Source organism: Chelonia mydas, chromosome 8 (genome assembly GCF_015237465.2).
Source record: "Chelonia mydas isolate rCheMyd1 chromosome 8, rCheMyd1.pri.v2, whole genome shotgun sequence".
NCBI classification, from domain to species: domain Eukaryota; kingdom Metazoa; phylum Chordata; order Testudines; family Cheloniidae; genus Chelonia; species Chelonia mydas.
In genome coordinates this window covers 35397704-35418470 of record NC_057854.1, presented here as the reverse complement: position 1 = coordinate 35418470, position 20767 = coordinate 35397704, and the positions used below count along the sequence as shown (strand labels likewise).

The 20767-nt window shown below is 50.4% G+C and overlaps 1 protein-coding gene across 1 annotated transcript in view; it reads right to left on the bottom strand.

Moving 5' to 3' along the window:
- PSD2 (pleckstrin and Sec7 domain containing 2) overlaps nt 1-20767 on the bottom strand; it is a 153567-nt gene that overhangs the window by 67602 nt on the left and 65198 nt on the right. Inside the window, exon 3 of the mRNA XM_007059167.4 lies at nt 1497-1985. Coding sequence (XP_007059229.2) covers nt 1497-1985 — 489 coding nt within the window. The remainder of the gene's footprint in view (nt 1-1496; nt 1986-20767) is intronic.

The following is a 20767-nucleotide window of genomic DNA, read 5'->3' as shown; positions in this document are numbered from 1 at the left end:
GGCCGTGCAAAGCAGCCCTGAAGCTGGCAGATCAGGCCACTTGAGGCTCCCCTTTCTAAGGGAATGCAGGGTGGCACAGAACCACCATAGTGGCTCCTGTGACGCTCCCCTCCTGGTTGCTTCAGGGCATCTGAATAATCTGTGGGTGCCTTAATGACCCCGTGGAGCCATAATGTGTGCCAGGGGTCAGACTGGCACTTAGAGGCCACAGAATCTGGGTAGCACAGCGGTGACCTATGTCTCCCATCTCTGGTCTTGTGCTCCTTGGCCAACCAGGGGATGTCAGCATAAGGGCAAATCCTATGCAGTGGATGCTCAGTCATTACATGGGCAAACCTCATGAAGTCAGTCACAGGTTTACCTGAGTAAGGACTGACTCAATACAGAGTTCAGAGTAACAGCCGTGTTAGTCTGTATTCGTAAAAAGAAAAGGAGTACTTGTGGCACCTTAGAGACTAACCAGTTTATTTGAGCATGAGCTTTCGTGAGCTACAGCTCACTTCATCGGATGCATAGCATATTGTGGAAACTGCAGAAGACATTATATACACACAGAGACCATGAAACAAAACTTCCTCCCACCTCACTCCCCCGCTGGCAACAGCTTATTGTTTTGTTTTTTTATAAGTTTTGTTTCATGGTCTCTGTGTGTATATAATGTCTTCTGCAGTTTCCACGATACGCTATGCATCCGATGAAGTGAGCTGTAGCTCACGAAAGCTCATGCTCAAATAAACTGGTTAGTCTCTAAGGTGCCACAAGTACTCCTTTTCAATACAGAGTGAAGACATCGTGATTTGGCTGGAGGGCCAAATCCTGCCCAATGGTACACAGTGCACAGTCGCACTGACCTCAATGCGAGCTGCAGGCCTATACTGGAGGGCCCCATTCTGCAGCTGCTCTGCAGGCCGCGTTCCCACTGGAGACAATGGACGTCCAGCAGCTGAATGGGCACATTTTACCCTCTGTCTCCAAAGGTGAAAGCTCAGAAACTCACCAAACCATGTGCTGGGGTGTGATTCCTCCACCCTGCCCCCTCGTGAATGGAAGAATAATGTCGCTCCCTACGCTTGCAGGACTTAGCTTCCTCCGTCGGCAGCGTTACACAGCATCAGCATCTATAATTCAGACTGACCCCATTTCCTTGTGTTATGGCTATTCCTCTTGTAAGTGACTTTCCCCTTTGGATTGCAGCATCCATCATGCTCGCCAAGGGCACAGTGGTCATACAGAAAATAGCCTGTATATGCCTCACCCTGGGCCAGGGTCCTACTATAAGAGAGATAAGGATAACAGGTGTCACCTCCTGATGAATACTGATTGTACGTTGTTGTGGCATGTACACAGGGAAGCACAAAGGAGAATGCTAGCATACTGCTAATAATCTGTAGTGTCCAGGAGCTCCAGTTAGGTCTGTGGGCCCCTTCTGTGCTAGGTGCTGTACAAACACAGAACAAAATGACACTCCCGGCCTCAGAACTCACAGTCTGCCTTACCTGATGGAGTTAATAAGCTTCAAGGCGTCTTCCTCAGCTCCATCGACGTGGAATCCATTAGGGATATTTTTCATGGATAACCGGCTGAGCACATTCTCCGACCTGCTGCTGGTAATCGAGTGCCTCAGAGGGCTCCCCAAATCCTCCTCCGCTGGCTTCGCAGCTGCCTGCTCTTGCTTATCTGCTGCCATGTGTTGCAGGGCTCCTTTCTGCTGGGCAACCAGTTTCTGTTCTAAAAGTTCTGGGCTTTCCTTGACCCGTTGCTGAATCAGCGGCGTGAGCGGAGCCTCGAAACTGACACAGCTGTCTGTCTCATCTGTGAGGGAGAGCACGTCCAGGGAGTCCAGGCTGCTGTAGTACGTGCCCTTCATAAGGTCAGACTCAACAATTTTTTCAAAGGTAGAGCTGAATCCATCTCTGATGTCTTTCAATTGCAACTGTTCCTTGTCATCCTCCGTGCAACTTTGCTTGGCTTCTCCAGCTGCAAACCTGGAACACAAGGGCAGACATGTGAAATACCCAGGTTACTCTTGCAGGTTCAAGGTGTACATGACTAGAAGAAGGATGTCGCAGTGGCATGAGGACTAGCCTAGGAGCCAGGCACAGTTCCCTACTCTGTCCCAGACTCCCTGTGTGACTGCGGGCAGGTCGGAGGGCACAGAAGGAGTGAGGCGACTAAGTCCCTGTTCTGAGACCACCGCGATGCACACATCTCCCACTGCAGGTACCTAAACTCGCTCAGTGCCTGCGTTTTTGCAGTAGACATTCCCTCGCTGGCTGTGTTTCTGCCACTGGGCCCGTGAACCGCTGCCTCCCTCTAGGTGCCTGGGCACCTGCCTTCACCTCAGCCCCCGAGCAATTCACTAAACGGGGAAGATAGGCACTCAGCCACCTAAGGCGCATGCAGGGCCCAATCCGGTGAGTGTCCTCAGAGGCCACCACCAGATGGGGCCCCTCAGGCAAGTTCACACAAAAGAGCAAGGGTGGGGGCGGGGCAGGCAGAAGGACCTCCCTCCTAGCTTTTAGCCCAGGGTCAGGGTACTCACCTGGGATGTGGGAGATTCCAAGTTCAAATCCCCCCTGCAAAGGGATCTGTGACACCTCTGTGATGAGTGCTCTAACCACTAGGCTATCGGATATTCTGAGGTGGGGCTCCCTCTGTCTCTCCTGCTGAAGCCATTGCACCGTGAACAAATACCTGAAGAGTCATTGGAGCAGTGGGCCTGGACCCTGGGTCTCTCACCTCCTGGGAAAGTGCTCTACCCGCCAGGCTACGGAGCCATTCTCATGCTTGTGCTCGCCCTTTGGCCTGAATGACTCAGAGAGAGAGAGACAGATTTTGAGCAGATATAGGCTCAGAGCCATTACTCCAGAGCTCCACAATCCAGAACTTCGAAATACTGGGTCCAGCTGCACAGCTGACCCCAGGCTTTATAATGGGCCGAGCCAAACCCACAGATCCAAACCGTGGAAGTTTGCATCTGAATTTGTGATAGGTCCCAGCTCCATAGTGGACTGAAGCTAACCTGCACCCCTGGCTCCCAGGACTCTGGTAAAGCTTAAATTTAAACTTCCCTACTGACTCTATCGCCATAACAGCACACTCGCAAAATCCTCAAACCGCAGCTCTGAAGAGCACCAGACTCTAGCTCTAGATCAGAATGCTGTGGGTCAGACCTATCTCTGCCTTCACGTGATCATGGTCTCATTTTCAAGCCAACTTAGGCTAGTTTATGACTTTGACAAACACTAACAGTGTCAGGGGAAACCTGGCAATTCTGACTAACTTTGGCTTTGAATCTTTGGGTTCATTCAAATGCAAAATTCAACACAAAACCCACAAAGTGCAGCGGAACTCCAATGGGCAAAGTGTTGTGTGCTGGAAGCCCCTGAGTGGGGAATGTGCCAGTTTTTGCACCAAGTGAGCAGAAATGAAAGTGCTGAAATACTGCTCCTGCAGTATTGCCGGCCTGTCTGAAATACCCAGGGAATCTCATGAGATTCCCAGCTCATCTTCCAGCAAAAGCCATTCACACTTACTTGTGCTGGACTGGGGCTGCCTTTTAGCACCGTGATCCAGGTGAAAAAGCCAAGGGGCAACGAATGCATTTTCCCCTCTATGTTTCTCGGCACTGTCTCATTATCATACCAGATCTGGCTTACATTCTAATGATTGCAGCCCAGCTTTCCAGAGGGAGCATGCTTTCCTGAGATGGGAGTACTGTGGGTGCATGAGAGCCAAAGGTCCTGCTGACTCAGGTGACCCAGAAAACTTGTATGAATGGGTGCAAGTCCAGATATCGTTATTACATTTCTGGTAATGCCCTCAAGGCACTATACAGACATGTAGGAAGATATAATCCCTGCCCTGTTGAGCATCACACCTGAATCTTGCATGGCCTGTAGGGATTTGGAATGAGTTTTCTACTACGGGGAAAACCAGGTTTGTTTGAACCATACCCTTTTCAAACCTCAGGGCCGGAGACCCAAGAGAATGTGGTTCTGACACAGATTTTTCAAACTCATTATGAGCCAAACCTGAAAGAGAGATCACAGCACTTTCCAGGAGTCCTGACTGCCAGCTCTGTTCTGGACAATGAACGTATACCATCTATAAACATCTTCTTGCGCAGAAATTGCCAATACTGCAAGATGGCCCAGCACCCTTGTGTGATAAGTTGGTTGTTGGCTTTGGGAAAGGCATTGCCACACACAGGAGCAAGCAAACCAGATTGTATATAGCACAGATACACACACACAGCCACCCACAGTGGAAAATGCCAGGACATTGTTCTACAAGGCTGGGGCAGACTCTCACAAAAGCATAGCCCCAAATCCAGACGTCAGGGTGAAATTTAGGGATTCAGATTTGAATACCCCCAACCTCAAGCTTCTCAGGGCTGGCTCTGTGCCCACACCCCTACTGTGCCCATCTCTCTGAACATGCCCAGCCACCCCTGCAGTCTGCCATTCCCCGCATAGCACTGTACTGTTTGCTCTGGGGTTAATATTTCCCTTCTTCTCAAAAAGAAGGCGATTTAGCACCAGTGTATGTTGTGGAGCCTTAAATAAACAAGCAGTGATAAACGAGTGCTGCTCCCCAGCAGGGAACATGTTAATGAGGTGCAGGCAGAGCCGGATAATAAGGAATCTGGGCTAACATTTTTCCATCAGCATCATACTATTGCCCACTGAGCTAATGAGCAAATAAAGCCCGAAGACAGCAATTTTAGACGGGTTTAAAAAAAAAATATACCCAGTATGTACCCACCGGGTAGAATCTTTAAATAAGCCCATTGCTGTCCAGGTGTACTGGAGAGAGGGTAGGAGCATGACAGGGGGGCTGGAAAAATTTGCACAGTGGGGGTGCTGCGAGCCATTGAATCAAACTGTAAACCCTGTGTATGATGGAAACCACTTCAAGACGGGGAGGCGGCAGCCCGCTCCCCTCCCCAGCACCCCTAGTTCCAGCACCTCTGGCAGGAAATCTCCTGTCACTGCACAAATAGAGGTCTCTGCTTTTTTCTGCTGGTTCCTGGTTCTGCTGAAGGCGAACAGGAGAGGGCAGCATTGGGCAGGAGTTTCTCCATGAGATCCAGAGCCTTTCTATGCTGACTGACCGTGTGAACAAAGGGACTTGGTGACCGGGCCCATGGGGTCTCAAAGGAATGCATGCACGGGGCTATTACAGCGGGAGTCCCGTGTATTGTAAATATCATTATTGCCCTTTGAACGGGGAAGGAAAGGGACGCCAGGTCAACACAGCACTGTTCAAGTTCAATTCCATTACTCTCCCAACAGCACTGTCGGCTGGCTCTCAATACTGGGGTCTTGTTAATGCAGTGCCATTGTTTAGTGTTGTTAATGTAGCTGGAGAGAACAGCCAGTACTCAATAAATAGATACTTTTACCTTGATCATCCGTCCCTTACCACGAATCCGCAGATTTCCAGCCTTGTAGTCACGCTGGTGAGGACTTTTCAATGCACGGTTAAAATGGACTGTAGTCATTTCAGCATCCCAGGAAATGCTGTGATGCTGGCAGGCAGCTGGTGTCCATACTACGAGGCCATACCGCTCAACCCTGCTTGAAAGCTGCGAGGGCACTGTACCACCCTGAGGCCAATGTTTAGCTACTAACACGCTACTATCAACCTGGGACTGATTATGCCCCAGTGTGTCGTACAACTGCCCATGAGCAAACACTGTGCACTCGAATCCAACCCTCATCAAATGTTTCACCCTGAGGCCTGTTTATGGACAAAGCACCATTCCAACACCAAATCTGACACCATGATCGGGTTTTGAAATCTTATGCCGTGGCCATGAAGGAATCAGTGGAGGCTTTTTTGCCTCTGCCTCTGTGATGGCCCTGCCAGGGGACGTGTTCTGGGCCATCTGGTTAATCGGAGCTGTTTGCACCAAATGACAAAACCAAGAACTTTTCATTGGGAGGGGCTTTCACATCAAGGGCTGTACAAAAAAGCTTGACTGAGAGTGCTGCCTCAGTGGAAATGGCTCCTGGGGGGCCACACGCAGAGTCCTCTCTGCTTGCATTCAAGCCCCAGAGGTTTGCAGGAGTTCTGGTGGTGCTGTAGGATGTGCCATTTGCTACCAGTGCTTTAGGTCTATGTCCCTATGACTTCAGCAGAGCTTTGTCACCTAGAGTGTTGGTTTCCCACAGGGAAAGAATTGTTAGACTCCTGCTTCAAAAGCCATCACATGCCATGAGTAAGGCTAAGATTTTGTCATGGTTTTTTTTAGTAAAAGTCACAGACAGGTCACAGGCAAGAAACAAAAATTCACGGAAACCGTGACCTGTCTGTGACTTTTGCTGCTGCAGCTCCATGGTTTCCCCTGCCACCATGGTGGCTGGGAGCTGTGGGGTTCTCCCTCTGCCTGCGGCAGCTGGAAGCTACAAAGGGTGCCCCCCTATGCCCATGGTGGATGGGAGCTGCAGGGTGCATTTCCCAAAATGAAAACAGGACACCCCCAGCCACTCGCCCGAGCCTCTCCCTGTCCCTGCCGCCAGCAAGGCTGTTGCCAGAACCCTGCTGGGGCCCTGCTGGCTGCCAGCTCCAGTCCCTTGGCCCCTGAGGCTGAAGCACAAAATGTCAGGGAGGTCTCCAGACATCTCGGAATCCGTGACTTCCGTTACCTCCTTGACCAACATAGCCTTAGCCATGAGCAATTTCTCCAGCTATCACCCCATCTGGAATATCCCATCTTTGCGGGAGGTTATGGAGAATGTGGTGGCTGAACAACCAGCAATCCTGAGATTCTTTGGGATTCTTCAGACCTTGTATGGCACTGAGGCTGAGTGGGTGGGTGTGCGGATGGTCTCACCCCTGGGGATGGATGAAGTTTGGAGGTCCACATTCATTCTTTTAGATCTATCACTATCACCTGCCTTTCATGCCGTTGACCACAGGGTGAGTTTGATACATCTCCTAGCAGGGGTTGACTATGGGGGAGGGATGCTATCAAAGATTGATTAGTCTATGGACCCTGGCTGAGCAGGGGCTTGGGGACTTCTTTGAACTGGTTTTATCTCTTTCGTCTGAAAGCATCCAAAGGGTGGTCCTGGGCATTTGTTCATGGACCCCAAGGGCACTCTCCTGTGGGGTGTCTAGGGATTCACTCTGTCACCCCTCCTGATGGGGCCTTTAAATAGGTTAATGAGAACATGTGGCTGGTGGTAGCTTTCAGCTTTATATCTCCTTCTCTTCTAACCCAGCTGGTATGTGATGGAGGGTTTCAGCTGATGTTGAACTGAGTCTGGGGCTCAGGTGAGCGTGAGCTGCCTGAGACTCGATGCAGACTAGGTTGGGATAAAGCTTGTAGGATGGGAAGGAAATGGAGGAGATGGCAGCGATTATGCCAACGCCCTTTACCTGGCAGTCTTGCTGGATGGCAGCTGTGATTGTTTCCTGTGCATCTTATCAGCCATGCTTGCTATGGAGATTACATGCCTTCTTTCAGATGTGGACCTTACTACGGTTCTTGTGGCCTGTGTCACCGATCGGCAGGATGGCCATAATGTGCTCCGCACCCAGCTGCACCATCAAAGTGATCGGAAAACCCAGCTAGCGCAGAATGCAACACCCTCCTAGGAAGCAGCATGCCTCCCTGGAAGAACGTAGGGCCTGGGGCCTGTGAGCGGCACTGCCGACCCCAGGATTTCTAGGGGAAGAGGAAGGGGTTGGTTTTGGCCTTTCGCACCCAGCATGGTTTGAGTCCTAGAATCATAGAATATCAGAGTTGGAAGGGACCTCAGGAGATCATCTAGTCCAACCCCCTGCTCAAAGCAGGCACAAAGTAGTGACTTGAAAGGTGCCTCACTGTCTATGTGGCACCCTGGCAGGCTAGGTCAGCTCAATGCTTGAGCAAACAGTCCCTCTAGGTATAAATGGGAAGAGGCTGGCAGCAGGGTGTGATCGGTCCAATACCCCTGATGCCAGAGCTCACTTCCTCCATGGTCCCACAGCCTGTGGCCAGCCTGCAAACCCACCTGTTTCCACAGGCTTCTCTTTGGGGGGGGGGAGGAGGGTAGGCTGGGAAGGAGACTTGGGAGGTGGGTTGTGTGTGTGCTGGGAGCTCAGGGTGGGGATGGCGGAGGTGATCTCCTGGCCTACTGAACTGCTCTGTTAGTGATCATGGATAAAACTCCCAGGGCACTGGATGGGCCTTTTATAAATACATGAACAGAGAAAGCAGGGAGCCCCAGACTGCACTGACAGCATGTTAGTGCTGTGTTTGCAGCAAGATGTGGCAGAGAAAAAGCCGGCATGAACAGTGGGTGTCACCATGTCCCATTGCATGAAAAGGATACATAGGGCCATGCAGAATGTTTGCAGACAGACCATTCCCAGTCAAATTCAGGGCCAGGGCAGGTTTGTCTGTGTTTGGAAACACCAGCCCAAGTTCCCAGACAGCTTGTGCAAGAACACCCAAGCAGCCAGCCTTACAAAGCAGCATCCCCCTTCCAGTGCTTCCCTCCCGCAGACCATGGCAGCCTCCCACCTGCTGCTGGCAGTCTTTGGCAGGGGCCTGAGCGACCTCCTACTCTACCCGGGGGTTAGGTAGGACCTTTAGCACCTTTTCTGGGGCCTCAGGTGGTTCTCTGCCTCCTGCTGGCATGACTGCTGCCTCCTGAACTCCGAAGGTCTTCTGAGGCGGGTAGATAAATCCATACCCCTGGCTGCTTCGACCAGGGAGGACCATTTCCAGGGCCAGCCAGTCCCCTACTGAGTGCAGGGCTCAGGTGCCTCAGAATCCCTGAGGCGATCGCTAAGGAATCCTGGAGTTCCCTAGCAACTGCATGCTGGCCGGGTGCTCCATAATCCCTAGCTCGTGACTGCCTAGCTACCACGTGGGGGTGATGATGTATCTCTATCCTTGCCATCTGGAGAGCCCTGGCAAGCAGTGGGAGGGGGCACTTCCCAACTGCCAGGATGGTGTCTGGGGATCAGCTTGACCCCAAGCAGATCTTGTGAGGACTAGGGAGGCAGCAGTTACTCCAGGCAGACCCCCAAGAGTTTGCTCGGGGTATGAGCAAGCAATCACCCAGCCTCCCTACCAACCTGCAGGCACTGAGGGGGGTGACCAGCCTCAGCTGGAGAGGGAGAGGGGGCCCCTACAGACAGCAGAGGTGAGATGGGAAGGTGTGTTGGGATCGTAGCTACTGGAGATGGAGAAGGCCGGTTGGGTCACTTGGCCCACGCCCTCACAGACTCAGCCAGGGCTCGTGCTGTTTTGAACACACATGTTCAGTTCATTCGTTGGGGGACTGGACTGGCTGATAACTACGCCAGATACTGCATGGCCATGGCATGGTTCTCCTTGACTATCCTGAATCTCTGGAGCAGTGCTTCTCAACCCACAGCCCAATCAGCACACAGCTGCGGCCCATGTGACATCCTCAGGGCCACACAGGTAGTATATGTAGCGTGTGGGTGAGGCCCACATAACAGAGCTGTGCAGATACAAAATTTGTATCCACATCCAATCTGTGATCCGCAAAAATGGTCTGCGGATATCCGCAGATTTGCAGGGCTCTAATCTGGACCTCCATCAAAGGTAGGACCTCTTGTATGGCTGCTAGAGCCAATGTAGTACATAAGGGCTTCTTTCCTTCTCTGGCTACCTCTTGCTTAGGGCATGGCTCAGTGCCCGCTGGAGTTAGGGTGACCAGATAGCAAATGTGAAAAATCGGGACGGGGGTGGGGGGTAATAGGAGCCTATATAAGAAAAAGACCCCAAAATAGGGACTGTCCCTATAAAATCCGGACATCTGGTCACCCTAGCTGGAGTCAGTGGAAGGACTCCTATTGAATTCAGTGGGTCTTGGATCAGGCCCTTAGCCCTCCAGCACACAGGCTCAGCCTCGCTGACCTCCCACTGAAGTCTAAGGAGTATAATTCAAAGCAGAATCCAGGTCACTCACCTTAAATACAAAACAGTGATTACTGGGCATGAACTAGCAGGGTCTGGTATTTTGTATGCCTTTGGCTTCATGCATAACACCTAGTCTGATCCTCCTCCCACCCGGGTTCACCCCAGGGTGGCTCTATTGACCTCACTGGAGTTCCTCCTGACTTACAACACTGAGAGTGAGAGGAGAATCAGCCCTATGACAGCTTTCGTTTAAACACCAGCTTTTGGCTTCTGTGTGGCATCAGCTCCCTGGGCGCCAGGTGCCTGGGAAATACCTGAGGCTGATGGAATCCTGCTTTATGTCTGATGCCAGTGACCACAGCCCCTTAGGATGCCCTCCCATCTTTCTGTTTCATTTGTGGAGGGTTTTCATACTCCAGGAATATTTCTCCTCTGTGGCTGGATCACTTTTCTCTCCAGTTTGGTTCTGGAGCTATGCCTGGTCATTGTAGTGTATGCCAATAGGGGTTTGTGTGTGGGACCCATTGTCCATATCTATACTGCATGCCTAAGGGAGCCAGATTGAGGGCTACCTAGTCTGGGGTGTGCAGGAGGAGGTGGATAGCTACAGCCTGCTCCCCCTTCCTCAATCCCACAGAAGCCTGCCCCATGTAAGCACCATGGGGTCAGGGCTCCATGGGTTGAGGGGGCTGGACATGGGAGTGGGCTGCTCTGGGTGGAACCATCCTCCCTTAAGCACATGAAGGGTAAGAGAACGTGGACTAAGGCAGCTGATGCTGGCTGCCCCTCTGCTCAGTGAAACCCACCCTGAGTGGGGCTGGAGCACATAAGCGCAAGGGAGAGCCATGCTGTCATGGGAGGAGTGGGTGGACTGCAGGAGCTATGTGGAGGTACTAGCACCCATGAACATCCTGAGAGCTATGCACAAACTGCTGGCCTGTAGCATAGGACCTGTCCTCCCCAGGGATGTGGAGGAAGCTCTGCAAGTTGAAGACTGGAGCGGGCCAGGGCCCATGTGCAGAGGGGACAAGCTGGACTGTTTGTCTGGCGCTCCAGAGGGATTCATTCTTATCTGCATGAATCTGAAAGTTTCCTGCCGGCTCTTTAATGCCTGGGTGAATCCAAGCTGAGTAGTCATCAAGGCCTAAATTGGTGCCTGATTTCATTCCTTCACTATTAAATTGAGGGGGCTGGCCTGACCTGTCTCAGCTCATTGCCAAGGCTGCTGCTTCCTCTCCGGCTCCATGGAAGGGGCTTTTCATACCCACTACTGCCGCAGAATCAGGGCGGGCCCTGGGGGAAAGGTCGGGAGTGGGAGGCTGGGATCACTGAGAGTGGGACACAGCAGGGTCTGACAGGCTGATCCCTGAGCCACGCTCAAGAGCTCCCTCCCAAGAAAGCCAAGGGGCTCGATGGTCTGAGGGGCTGAGCACCCAGCATACCCATGGAAACTGCTTAGAGTGGTGGGAGCTCACCTCTGACCATCAGGCTGATGAGATTGAGCTCATGCATTAATACCCATCGGCTGCCCCCCGTCCCAGGGGGAGCAGCCGCACACCTGCCCTCCAGCCCCACCACAGACAGCACTGTGGTATGGACAGAGAGGCAACAAAGTGGGGATGGTGGACAGCCTCTCCTCTTCACTTCCGTCCCTGGATCCTGCCCTGCCTTTGAGCCCAGAGGCTCGGGGAAGCCGAGAGCACGTCCGAATCATTGCATACCGAGATGCGCCTCAGTGAGAATGGCAGCGTGGGCCCATGTTCATTGTGTCGCAGGGTCGCCTGGTACAGTTCCAGAGAAAGTGTTTGTTTCTAGCGGCTGGCCCTGGCTCCTCTCTCTAGGCTCTCCTCTGCTCGTGCCCCACACCAATAAGACCGGCTCTGGCTGCAGAGGGAATTCTGCCCACAGTTATGTTGCCTCCTTCAGCTGGGCCAAGGTTTGCAGAGCTGTGTTCCTCCCAAACCTTTTCTTCCCCTGCTTGTGGCTCCCAAAGGTGAGCCCTGGCCTAGTTATTATGGCAGTTGGGCTCCTTGAACTTGTTTAAAGGTGGCTGCTGCCCGGCTTGAATCACCTCTGTCCTTCCCCAATGGCTACTGTCATAACCATACAGCTAAGTGTAGCCTAGAATTCCTTCTTACCTGTAAGGGGTTAAGAAGCTCAAATAACCTGGCTGGCACTTGACCAAAAGGACCAATGTGAAAAGAAGATACTTTCAAATCTTGCTGAGGGGAAGGCTTTGTTTTGTGTGTTCTCTTGGGAAGCAGAGAAGAATCAGGTTAGAAAACTCCTTTTCCAATAAACCATCCTAAAAGTCTCTTATATAACAAAAACTGTAAGTAAAAACCAGGCAAGGCGTGTTAGATTATCTTTTGTTCTGCTTGTGAATTTTTCCTTTGCTGGAGGGAGGTTTATTCCTGTTTTTTGTAACTTTGAATCTAAGCCTAGAGGAAGTTCTGCTGTGTTTTTGAATCTTTTGTTACCCTGTAAAGTTATTTTCCATCCTGATTTTACAGAGGTCATTTTTACCTTTTTTTAAAATAAAATCCTTCTTTTAAGAACCTGACTGATTGCTCTATTGTCCTGAGACCCAGGGGTTTGGGTCTGTGATTACTTTGTAACCAATTGGTTAGGATACCATTCTCAGGCCTCCCCAGGAAAGGGGATGTAAGGGCCTGGGGGGATATTTTGGGGGAATAGGAACTCCAAGTGGTCCTTTCCCTGATTCTTTGTTAAACCACTTGGTGGTGGCAGCGTACACTCCAAGGGCAAAGAATTTGTGCCTTGGGGAAGTTTTAACCTAAGCTGGTAGAAATAAGCTTAGGGGGTCTTTCATGCGGGTCCCCACATCTGTACCCTAGAGTTCAGAGTGGGGAGGGAACCCTGACAGCCACCAAGGGCCTCAAGGGGCCTTTTAGGCAGCCTGGGATCACCAGGGAACACTGAAGCACTGGTCATTACCCCTTGCCCCAGTCACATCCCCTGCACCAGCTGCAGGGAGGGGAAGCTGTAGAGCCAGGGTGCCAGTTTCATGCCACGGGAAGGTCCCCTCCATTGGGGTGATCCTCCACTGTTGGCTCTGCTGGATGTAGGGCCATTCTACACCATCAGTGCAGTGCAAAGCTGCTGCAGTACAAGGGCCTGCTAATTTTTTTGCATTGCCTGGCAGCTATCTGCATCTGTGATCAGGAGCAGGATGTTGGAGAACCGCCCTGCCAAGGGTATGCTGCTGGCCAGAGAAGATACTGCGAAGAGGACTATGGCTTGGAAGTCTGATAGAATTGCATCCCAATTGTCTATGGCCTCAGCTGACCACAGCATGGGAAGCACAGAAAGATACAGGGAAAATACCCTCTCCCTTGCATTGGCATTGATGAGAGATGGAGAATCGGTCAAGAAATAATTGTCTCAAATTAAGGGAGGTATCCGCTCTAAAGGCCAGCAGCCTTTCACGATGTGTATAGAAACTGCTCGCTCATGGTACCGTTGACGAAGCATCATGTAGATACGCTTGCTCATTAGGATCACAGTTTGTGGATGTTTTCCCGAGGAATGGCAGAATGGAACACTGATGCACAAGGAGCGTTTCCCTGTGAAAAACAGCCACAAACTGCGACTCAGGTGATACAACCCATCTGATGGTGTGAACGGCTTCCATGGCTAAAGGTTCAGCTGTTTGTGATGCTTGATTACCAAAGTGCATGCTGCAGAATTGGTGGGAATTTTCTGATGAAACATTTTTGTCAGAAGATGCTGATTCATCACAATGAAAACCGTTTGCAGGAAAGGGTTGTCTTCTTCGGTGAATTTCTCCTGTCAACAATTATTTGGAAATTTTTCTTCAAAATGAATGAAAAATCCCATTTTGATGTTTTTGAAACAAAATATTCCATTTTTTCCATTTGAAATTATTTTTTGTTGTGAAATGTAAGCTGATTATAGGAAAACGATTTACAAAAAGGAAAAAGGTCAACGTCTACCAAAATTCCCAAAGAAAATGTTTCAATTGACCTGAACAGATTTTTTTTTAATTGGCAGTTTGTGAAAAAATTTGAACTTTCAACTTTTCCTCCCAATTTGGGTGTGAAAATTTTTTTAAAAAATCTCAGACATTTTCCTGAGACGGGACAAGAATTTCCCACCCAGCTCTAAAGTTCGAAGCAGCACTCGGGAAGCATCTATTCGCAGCGCTGAATTGTCAGGGGGCTGAATGTGTCTATGTGCTGGTCTGAAAAGGTGCCTCTAAGAATAACTGTGAGCAGGAACGGTTGGGCAGCTCACATGAACCTCCTGAGGCTGAGTCACTACTCCACTACCCCAGCTTTAGGCCAGTATAACTCTATTTGCATCCCAAGAAATGGCCAGCTGTGTAATTCAAGCCATCTGCCCCCTAGCCCACTCGTAGCCAGATTACAGCCCTGCTTCCCTGAGCCAGCTAACAGCTGGGCTTTTCGCATCTTTGGGAGGTAGCTCCATGATTACAAGCGTGTCCCGTTCACCAGCTTGTTTGCTGCTCCCTTAAATACCTATTTCTTAAAGAGGCCATGTCATGCAATAGGATTGACTGGCGTCAAACTCCTCAAAAGGGCTAGACTGCCCAGTTACTGATTTGTTTTTCCAAGGATTTTATTTTTTCCTGCTTGATTTTGACATTAGAAATTCAGATCTCATCTGCCCTGGAAGATTATGATGCCTGGAGAACCAATTATAATTACAGGTGAACGCTGAGGACCAGAGAGGGGAAAGGGTTTTCAGCCTGTTTAAAATTCTTTGGGTGAGACCCTCACCCCCGTTCTGGTGCCTTTAGGCTGAACAAAAGGGCCGGGGCAGTGGAACTGGGCCCTAGGAGACCAAGTGGCAGCCCTGGTACAGGAGCTCTGGTTGAGAGCCGTAAGGCCTCTTCCTGAGAACCCCCTGCATAGAGGGTGTGTCAGAGGACACAGCACCCAACACTGCAGAGATTCTGAGTAGCGTTGCAGCCCATAGGGCAGCCTGCAGGGAGGCTGTCATAAATTGGAGAGGCCGCTAGAGCTGTCTAAGTTCCACCAGGGCCTCCAAAGCCCCCAGAACAGCCCAGGAATGGGAGAGCACAAAGTTGACTTAACAGTGCCTTTGCACCCTCTCCTCAGGTTGTGAGTTCTGGACTGCACCCCTGAGCGGCTCACTACAGCATCCCACCCTTGGAGTTGTTTGGCCCCGATTTAACATCAATGACTGATTTGGTCCTGCTTTGAGCAGGGGGTTGGACTAGATGACCTCCTGAGGTCCCTTCCAACCCTGATATTCTATGATTCTATGATTGTGCAGAATGGATGTCTTCGTTAAAGATCCAACACCTTCACCTTTCCCATGAAGGAGGGAGAGGCCACAATAAATATCCCAAAGCCCTCTGAGATGTCCTGCTGCAATACCAGGGATGACCAGATTTGCTATACCCACAACTTCTACAGTGAACAGGATCACATACACTCTTAAAAAGACTCCTTCCAGACCTCCTTCTCCATTATAAAGCAGCAAAAAAAAGGATACAAACCCAATGCTTAAAAACCCTTTGCAGGTCACCTTTCTTTTAATTTTTCAAAGAAAAAGGGGCAAATGTTTTTACTCTCTTCCCCCTTACTTCCCTTTTACCCCTCTTAACATAAACCAGCATGCCTCATTTTAAATATCAAAGGGTTTGGCTGCAAAGAAAGCCAAAGGCTGTTGTTTCACCCTAGTGTCTGTCATTCCCTCTCACTTTCCCTCTTCTGCCTCCATTCTCTCATCCCTCCACCCCTTCTTTCCCTCCGTTTTTGGGATGCATTCCCCTCCCACTCTCCTAAGTGCTTCATCTGAAGAAACCGAATCGGGGCCCTAACCCAGCTCCCAATTCAGCTTCCTGGTTTAAACCTTCCAGGCAAAGCTGCCCAGCTGCCCCGGACCCCTCAAACAGGCTGGGAGTGAAGGAGGTGGTGTCCCATTGCTGTGATGCTCCAAAGGGAAACCAAGGCTGCTTCTAAGGGTAAACTTGGGTCAAAACAAGGCTACAACGGGAGAGGTGTTAGGTCAGCAGTTCAGCTTCGTAAGCAGAGGAGGATCAAAAGGAGGAAAGAGAGCGTGGTCCTGGGGCAGCAGGGGGCAGGGAAGAGAGGGTGGCCCTTTCAGCAGCAGTTTTGTGGCCCAACAGCCACACGATTTCCAATGTTGACAGCCTCTCTAAATTCAGTTTCTACTGACAAAACCCAACACTGGGCTTGTGCTAGGAAGGGCATGTTTGAAAGTGGCCATGTGGCTCGCAACTAATGCTGGAAGGGGGGTAGGAGGGGCTTCCTGGAGGCTGGGGGGAAGGGGCTGATGACTTCACTTTAAATACCTGAGACAAGGCCCCTGGCAGTAGTAAGCCACTCCCTGGTAGCCCTGCGTGGGTGGCTGATGCAATCTGCAATTCAGTGGGACAGGTCTGAGGTGCAGACCCTGGCCAAGGCTTCGGTACTATTCGACACTGCTGTGGAGTCCTAAGAGAAGAAGTGCTGGAACATGGCACTAGGGGCCTGCTGGGAGGCGTAAGGGGAGCTGGGGCAGTGGCACCACAAGGCCTGAAAAAGTGGGGGGACCCATTGTGACTGTGGTGACTGGGTTTCCTGTAGTGGCCTTTGAAGAGCATCTGCCATGTAGAGCTGTGAGCCTCTGCTCACTGGGTCCTTGGAGCAAGAGTGAAGTTCTGCAATGGCAGCAGTTACCCAAGTCTGGGGGGTAGGAAACCCAGGGTTGTGGCAGGTGCCCAGCTTGGGACCCCTTTCCAGTGCCAGAGGGTGGGTGGGTGGTCAGCACTTTCAGAACATCAGGCAGGTTTGAGGTGTCTTGGAAGATCTCGGCTGGACGCGGGGCGAACGCACATCCTGCTGCAGCTGATTGCTCTGCTGGGCTCAGGCTGCAAAGCTGCATTTTTCACCACAGCCATTTTCACTATTGCACGGCCACTGCCTTCTTCAGGGTAGCAAATTCAAAGAGGTGACGCTGTGCAGTGACACACTGAGGAGGCCCGCCCTCTAACTCGCTCACTGACCCTTTATCGTTCTCAGTGAGCGTGGGGACTGATTCCCTGCACAGCATTACTGGGTAGGCAGGTGGATGGCCAATGCTTTATAAGGCTTCATTATTATCACTAGTATTGCCCTAGCACCTCAGGATCCCAGCCAGGGATCAGAGCTGCAAAGCACTGGGCATTGACATACCAATGTCTCAATGCCACTCCCTGCCCCAGAAAGCTCGCAGTGTAATAAGACACAGACAAGAGGTGACCGGTGACTAATAGACAGGCAGGTAGGAGTGGGATGGGATCAGGATTGTAGCAGAAACAGATGTGTGTGATCAGTGATATGAGCTGCCAGCCTACCCAATGCCAGTGATTCGTTAGGCATCCTGGCAGATGTAGGTTTTACGAAGGGATTCAAACACAGACCCAGTGACGGCTTTCTGGGCTCTAATGGGGAATTCTTCCCACGCACAAGGGGCAGCACAGGAGGAAGTGTGACGGTGCTTACAGGGGAAGCAGACAGGCAGGTGATTGAAGCTGGCATCGTTGGGAGGCAGAAGGTGGGGCTGCCATTGTGATAAGCAGTTAGACTGGAAAGGTAGGGGAGGGCTCTCTGGTGTGAGTCCTGAAAGGTGAGGACAGGAAGTATGTGCTTGATGCGCTGGAGAAGGGGAGCCAGTGAAGGACAGCAGGCGAGGACAAACCTGGCATTGCCAACTCCAAGCACTGAAATATCATAAGGCCACTCCAAAGTTATGAGATTTAATAAATAACTCTTGAGTTCTTTTAACTGATCCTCTAGCTTTTGAGCTGCCAGGGCTCACATTTTAAGCTTGTCTCCACACCTTCAAGGGATAGAAACTTTAATTTTTAAATGAAAGCTGAGATTTTCACCTGACTCCAGGTGCTCGGGCTTTAAGAAAAACACCAACAACATCAACAGATTTGTGAGTTTCGCTGAATTTCACTCTTGTCAAACTACTTCGTGTCATCCCTCATTCTGCCCTGCAGGGCAAGTTCCATCACATGGAAATGAGTTCCTGACCAGAGTGATCCTTTCCTTCCTGCAAAACAGGAGGAACGTCAGAGAGGCCATGGACCTGATCTCATATCTCTAATCAGCACCGACAATGGAGATTCCACAGCCTTGGCAGCATTGGCAGCCTCTTCCTTTGTTAAATTGTTTGCAACAATTACCGTCACAGCTAACCTAAATTTCCCCTACTGCAGCTGAAGCCCATTCATTACTCTGTGTTCTGTTTGTACTGACTAACGAGAAGCTCTGGGCCCTTGCCTCCTTACCGCACCCTCCCAAAAAGTCAGCACACTTGTGTGGGGGTGAGAGAGAATTTTAGTTCTCAGGACAGATGGTCCTATTGGATGTGCTGGAGCCCTCTGTCTACAAAGCAGTGCCAGCTTCCCCCGTACTGTCTTCTTTTATCCAGCCTGAACACATTCACTCCTTTTAGCCTATCCATGTCTACCTTCCAGACCTTTTACCTTTGTTGTTGCCAGCCTTTGAGCTCCCCATAGAGAGAACCCATGTGAATGGTAAGAGATAATGCAATCAGAAATTGCACTGTTGGCTACCAAGATCCATGCCGCTAAGGCTGAGTGACACAAAGAACATGCAGTGACTATCTTTTGTACGTAGGGGAAGCCACCCTGAATGTAAGCGTCTGCAACCCAAGTGCAGAGAAGGAAGGTGGGCATCGACTCCTGGGGAGGCAGCCTGCAACCAGTCAACACCAGTGCCCAAGAGGGAATCAAAGCGAGGTGACACCTCTCATCAGAGATGAAGCGAGACCATCATAGTCAAGGTCAAAAGATTTTTATCCCTCACCAACAGGAAAGAGTTTTCACAGAGATTAGAAATAGACTCTCTAACACTCGGGCCCATAGACACGTCCTGGACCTGACTCAGCCAACACTCAGCTTTGGGCTTGTCTACATGATGCAATAGCGCGCATCAGTGGGGCGTGAATTCTAATGCACACCAACATGTCGTGCACTAACTGGCCTGCATCGACACTGTTGGCGCACACTAAAAGTTCCCTAGTGCGCATTAACATAGTCCCATTCCAAACAGTACCTTGTTAGCATGCACTTTTAATGTGCACCAGCAGGGTCTACCCAAGCCAGTTAGTGGGTGAATCATTGGTGTGCATTAGAATTCACACCCCACTGCTGTGCACTACTGCGCCGAATAGACAAGCCCTGAGATTTAAGACAAGGTGAGACCCTGACTCTGATTGAACTTGATCTTGTGTGTTGGAGTGGCCTGCCCACAGAGAAGAGTTCAATACTAAGATATTAAATAGCATGGAAGGAGTTTGCTTTATACATATGCTAGGATCCATATATTTACTTGCATTACACTCATAAGTCTTTGTAACTGTACTGGTGTAATGATATGTCAGATTGCCTAGGCTGTCTTTTCCAATCATTCTTTCCATCGTTAATGCTTATGGCAACACATGCAGAACAATGGTTATTTATGCAACTGAACTGAGCTGGACTTTTATGCATAAAGTTGTTTACATTTCTTTTCTTGCTCGTTAATTAGTCATAATAACATAGACCCGCATTTGCTGTATTGGCAGTACTGAGTCCTGTGTTTGGAAAGAACACGAGTAAAATTAGGCCTTGTTCTGCACTGAAGGCAGCAGCCTCCTGAAGAGTTGTGTTAAGGTTTTATTGAATGGAATTGGAGTACTCTCTGGCCATTCATCTTCTGTGGAAGAAATGCACTGGCAGAGGCCAACATTTTCAAACTTAGGGGCCATGGTAGCTGTCTAAGACTCTGACATGGGGCACCCCCTTTGAAAAAAGTTTGCTGAATTTTCTTTTAAATTAAAGATCCCCCTGCTGTTTTGAATTCCTAATTAAGTGAAAATATTTCCATGAACTCAAATAACTCAGATGACTTATAAGAAAAATGATTTGATCTCAGTGGTAAAGGAAACTCACTTACAGGTTCCCTAAAGGACCAAATCCTGCATTGCCTACTGGAGGTGTGCTGGGAGGGGAGAAGCAGAGAGATACTGTCAGTGTGCTATGTATCTGAGCTGCTGTGCCTGTGCATAGGGGAAGGCAGCGTGATCTAGTGGATAAAGCACTGGTCTGGGAGTCAGGAGGAGACCTGGGCTCTATGGCCCTGTTGTACGATCTTGGATGAGTCATTTTGCCTCTCTCTGCATTGGTTTCCTCACCCACCCTGTGTCTGTCTTCAGTATTTAGACTGTACGCTCTTTGAGGCAGGCATTGTCTTTCACTGTGTGAGTGTTTCAGAGCAAACCCCTGTCACAGGCACCCTCCTGCAGCCAATTTCAGCAATACAGGTGCAGCCCACCTCTGTTTCCGCTTCATCTGACCGTGCAAAGGACTAGCATCTCTCAAACCCTTTATGCAGCAACACTGGCACAGTCCACAGATCGCTCATGGGGAAATCAGTTCTTCCCCAAACCCCAAAGTTACAATGCAGCAGCTCTTGAATCTCATTCAAAGGTCACCATTTCCAGGTCCCCCACCAGTAGAGTGACCAGATGGCAAGTATGAAAAATTGGGAGAGGGGATGGGAGGTAATAGGCACCTATGTAAGACAAACCCCAAATATTGGGATTGTCCATATAAAAATCAGGACATCTGGTCACCCTGCCCACCAGAGAGTAATTCACCTCTCTGCCCCAGGGCCTCATTCTCCAGGCCATCCACCCAAGACTCCTAGGCCCACTCTTCTCCCTTGTGTCTTCTCCTGTGGCCCCAACTCAGATCTTCTGTGAGAGGGCTCCCTGCAGTGTCTCACTCCCCCAAACCTCCTCCTCTGTTAGTTCTACCCTGCCCTTGGGATCTACCTTCCCGAG